The sequence below is a fragment of the Taurulus bubalis genome, assembly GCF_910589615.1.
Source record: "Taurulus bubalis genome assembly, chromosome: 1".
Classification (NCBI taxonomy): Eukaryota; Metazoa; Chordata; class Actinopteri; order Perciformes; family Cottidae; genus Taurulus; species Taurulus bubalis.
In genome coordinates, this window is record NC_136589.1 from 18,382,597 (window position 1) to 18,387,596 (window position 5,000).

The following is a 5,000-nucleotide window of genomic DNA, read 5'->3' on the forward strand; positions in this document are numbered from 1 at the left end:
GAGCTCCTTCAGAAACAATCAATGAGCCTCAACACACATACTGAAGTTTATCCTGACTTACTGCCACAAACAAACACTCACCAGAGCACCAACTCTATATCATATATTTTATATATGTTTTATATCTATAGCTTCCTCCCCCATGAAGAAGACTCCTCCCGAGTCCGATGAAGAGCTCCGGGTCTCGGTTAAACCCGAGGATTCCGTCCCGGCCAAAGACGCCCCCGACCCCGACCCCGACCCCTGGATCCAGGTGGAGAAACGCCACCGGCAGCCCTCCGGAAAAGTACTGCATCTTCATTCCTTCTCCTCCGTTTCTTGTTTCTCATCACACCTTCATCGTCGTTATCCGGCTGCTGCTGATGAAGATGATAATGATGTCTGTTGTCGCCTCCTCTTCTTCTCCTACAGCGCCGACCGCCGTGTCCCTCGCAGACCGCCGTGTCCCTCGCTAACCGCCGTGTCCCTTGCTAGCCGCTAACCGGCGTGTCCCCCGCCAACCGCCGTGTCCCTCGCCAACCGCCGTGTCCCTCGCCAACCGCCGTGTCCCTCGCTAACCGCTGTGTCCCTTGCTGTCCTACAGGAGCGTGCCGGTGCCTCTCCAGACGGCCTCCGGCCTCCTCGCCATGCTGTTCACGACCAGGAGGAGCTGGACTTCCTGTTCGACGAGGAGATGGAGCAGATGGCGCCAAGGAAGAACAAGTTCACCGATTGGTCGGACGACGGCGACTCGGACTACGAGCTGGACGACCAGGACGTCAACAAGATCCTCATCGTCACGCAAACGCCGCCTCACATGCGGAAGCACCCCGGCGGCGACCGGACGGGGAACCACGAGTCCCGGGCCAAGCTGACCACAGACATCGCCAAAGCCATCAACGACGGGCTGTTCTACTACGAGCAGGACCTGTGGAAGGGGGAGGAGCCTGCCGAGATCAAGGTGAGCGGTCTAGAGCATCCAGGTGAGCGGTCTGGAGCAGTGATTCTTAACCATAGGGCCATTTTATGTGGCCCGCGACGACTTGAAAGCCCCCAAAAACGTTTTCAGTCGTTCGCGGACCCATTTTCAGTCGTTCGCGGATCCGTTTTCAATGAGTTGCGGGCCCGTTTTCACTGAAAAAATTCTGTGCTTTTATTTTGAAGTAAATTTATTCAATTAAATTTCTGTCATATTCATTGAATGTGCTGTAACTCTGTTACGTTGTTCATTCTGGTCACATGCCATCTATTGCTTCTGTTCTTCCGGGGAGAGGTATCCTCCTCTGTTGCTCTCCTGAAGGGTTCTTCCTGTTTTCCCTGTGAAAGTTTTTTCTATTTTAGAATAATGTGGGTTTCTTAACCCTAAATTAAATGTTAAATGTTAGACCTGTGTGCAGACGGACAGAAATACACTTTATCGGCCACCACACGAGCTGCCAACCACATGCGTGTCACACAGCTGCTCTGTCTGCAGAAACACCATCTGCACGTTACGCAACATTACACAACGTTACGCAATCTGAGTTGGAGCTACGTGGACGTACTTGTTGGGGATCAGAAGGCATTATTATTATTTTAGGAGGTACAGTCATTCTTAATGGGATAAAATGTAGCTAAACAATGATTTAGTTTTTCCTCTAGCTAGTAGCTGTTTGTTGAGTTAAAGTTCATTATTAGTTTTTGGTATTGTTGAAGTTTGAGCTCAAAGGTTGTTGTTGATGTCGCAGCATGTGGGAAATGTCACGCCTGAATGCACGCACACGCACACCGGCGTGTAAAGCTCAAAGTGCGCTGCACATCTGCTGTGTGTCACACGAGCTGCACGCCACGTTATCAGTGAAGCAGCCGCCGGAATAATGCTGATTATGTTCAACAAGCAGGTCTGCTGATTATCTGTTAGTTTCGCACTTATTTTATTTATTATTATTTATTTTAATTATTTTATTTGTTTGCACATACACAACTCTGCATAAAATCCAGATAACATTTATATATATTTGTCAAGAGGCAAGACGTCATTAAGCTTTTTTAATGCACATTCCCTCAAACGACAAAAAGACAATGATAGAAAAATGTAAACTAAGTTAATTGAATTCAGAAAAAATATCAAGAATTATGATACAAAATGAGCAGAAAAGCAGGCAACAACTTACCGATAAAACCACAATGCAGGGAAAAATATTTGTACATGCTTGAACAGCATGAATTAAATGTAATGACAATTTCCTATAGCATTTATATTAAAAAAATCTTTTTATAATTTTCCACCAGGTTGACATAATATATTTATATTATTGTTTACCACTTAACGGTAACAAAGAATATTATCATGATTTGATAAAACTGGCTGCCCAGCGTTTCTGAGATTGGAGTGAGACACGGAAAAAAGTTGATGTCGTGATCTTCATAAATAGAAGATCTTTGATGTGTTGAGTCTTGGCCAATCAGCGTTAAGATGTCTACAGCGTCTTCATTTCCCTCCCACCAGTTTTTTAGTAGCAAGCTAGTCAGCTTGCTAACACGTTAGCTAACGTTGTTGGAGAGACAGCGAGTGTGACTACTGGCAGCAGCGAGTCCGTGGCAGCATGTGGTGTCAGCCAGGAGAAGGAGAGCGGCGACTCAGTGGCGAGTCAGCAACACTGGCGGTTCTACCTACCGACACCTGACTACATATAAGGAGAGGACAAGTGGAGATTTTATCCAAATTGTATTTTAATAAAAAAAACGAAATGAGTTTCCTCCGTAGGGTGGCCGGGCTACTGTTTATATTTAAGGGTTTAAGATCTACGTGTAGAAAAAGGTGTATCCTTCAGTTAATTATAATCTATATAGTTATGCGGTTCTAATCGCTGTCACACAGAGAGAGATGTGCATGTTCAGGTTTACCTGGTGGAAACATTATTCAGTGTTCTAGACTAACAGTGACGTCTCCTCAAAGTAAAGTGGTATAACAGTGTGACATAATATGGTCAAATAAAAAGGCTAGTACATTATACATATTATGGCATATAAGTGTAATATTATGAAGTGAAATGTAGTAGTAGCAAAGCAATATTCAGTATAGTACAGCAGTATTGCGGTATTATTGTAAATATATATATATATATATATATATATATATATATATATATATATATATATATATATATATATATATACACACACACACAACTGTTCAAAAGTTTGGGGTCACATTTTTCAAAGAAAAGCAGTTTTTTTTCAATGAAGATAACATTAAATTAATCAGAAATACACTATACATAATTATACACGTTAATGTGGTAAATGACTATTCTAGGTGGAAACGTCTGTTTTTTTTAATGAAATATCTACATATATATGTAGAGGTCCATTTCCAGCAACTATCACTCATCGCATAGAAGACCCCCCCCCCCCACACTGCTGGTGTCACCTTTTTCCCCCTTCATGAGTTTGCAGGTCTGATTACCAACCTTGTGTTTGTATCTGTGACCTCAGCAGGAAGTGGAGAACTTCAAGAAGCTGAATGTCATCAGTCAGGACGAGTTTCACACTCTGACCCCCAAAGTCCCTGTTGACTCCAAACAGGAAGTCCCACCCCCTCTAACACCAGGTGGGTTTGTGCTTCTCACACGCTTCCTATTTGTGGCATTTATACATTTCAACATTTATTAAATGTATTCTAACCACCTTATGTAGTTATAGTCGTGTTATTATTATAATAATAATAATAATAATAATAATCTCCAGTGGACGGCGGGGTCGACTTGTCCCGCTCGCTTGCGGCAACGGTGCCGGAGTCGGTGCCGGAGTCGCCGGCCACTCACGAGCCCAGAACCCCCCGCACGCCGCGCACCCCCGGACGCCAAGACCCCAACAAGACCCCCCGCTTCTACCCCGTCATGAAGGAGAGCGGCACCATCGACGGACAGGTGAGGAACCTTTTACCTGGTCCTGAACCAGTCTCAGGTTGGTCCTGGTAAGCTCCTTGTAACTTTAATTTAAGCTCATTTTAAATGTATAACTGCTGTTTGTAAGTTGACTGTGTTGTTGTTTTTTCCTGTCGCAGACGCCGAGGAAGAAGAAGACCCGCCACAGTTCCAACCCTCCTCAGGAGGCCCACATCGGCTGGGTGATGGACTCCCGTGAACACCGGCCTCGCTCCTCCTCCATCAGGTCCGCCTGCTGCTCCTCCATGATGTTTCAAACTGTTTAACTTTCATTCACTTCACAACTCTGAGATCGTTACTTTTATGTAATTCATATTAAACTTGCCATATTGTTTTAAGCCTCATTATCAATTACTTTGTTAACAACAATACTGTTTTTTTCTTCATTATTTTAATCTAAAAGAAATAGCAGAATTTTGTGAAAAGAAAGTATAATTGTCGATAGCTTGTTTTATTTTACTAGCCGCCCAAACCCTAAAAAAAAAAATATATGTATTTTTTTTTATATATTCAATTTACGAGTGAAGAGCAAATATTTAAATTATTGATAACTGATGATTGATAACTCATAGCTGATGATTGATAACTCATGATTGATGATTGATAATTGATGACTGATGATTGATCCCTGCAGCAGCTCTGGCGCGTCCCCCTCCGATGGCGCCCCGCTGGCGGGGAGTTACGGCTGCACCCCCCACTCGCTGCCCAAGTTCTGGCACCCGTCCCACGAGCTGTTGAGGGACAACGGGTTCACCCAGCAGGGCTACCACAAGTACCTGCGGCGCTGCCTCAACGGTAAGGGGGCGGGGCTTGGAGGCAGGTTCAGGTGTTCCTGGTCGGCACTCCGCTGACAAGGCTGTGCTCTTTCCCACCAGAGAGGAAGCGGCTGGGGGTCGGCCAGTCCCAGGAGATGAACACCCTGTTCAGGTTCTGGTCCTTCTTCCTGAGGGACAACTTCAACCGCAAGATGTACGAGGAGTTCAAGCTGCGGGCGCTGGAGGACGCCAGAGAGGGCTACAGGTGAGCAGCCAATGGCACCATGTCCAACATGTTTATGTCCCACTTCTGACAAAGCTGTAATGGTATTCAATC

General features: G+C 45.0%; 1 protein-coding gene across 1 annotated transcript in view; it reads left to right on the forward strand.

The window, feature by feature from the left end:
• The window catches only part of LOC306733748 (la-related protein 1-like), a 27,191-nt gene that overhangs the window by 12,532 nt on the left and 9,659 nt on the right, over nucleotides 1-5,000 (forward strand). Inside the window, exons 9-15 of the mRNA XM_079215042.1 lie at nucleotides 132-286; nucleotides 584-940; nucleotides 3,457-3,571; nucleotides 3,709-3,890; nucleotides 4,028-4,134; nucleotides 4,543-4,703; nucleotides 4,784-4,928. Coding sequence (XP_079071168.1) covers nucleotides 132-286; nucleotides 584-940; nucleotides 3,457-3,571; nucleotides 3,709-3,890; nucleotides 4,028-4,134; nucleotides 4,543-4,703; nucleotides 4,784-4,928 — 1,222 coding nt within the window. The remainder of the gene's footprint in view (nucleotides 1-131; nucleotides 287-583; nucleotides 941-3,456; nucleotides 3,572-3,708; nucleotides 3,891-4,027; nucleotides 4,135-4,542; nucleotides 4,704-4,783; nucleotides 4,929-5,000) is intronic.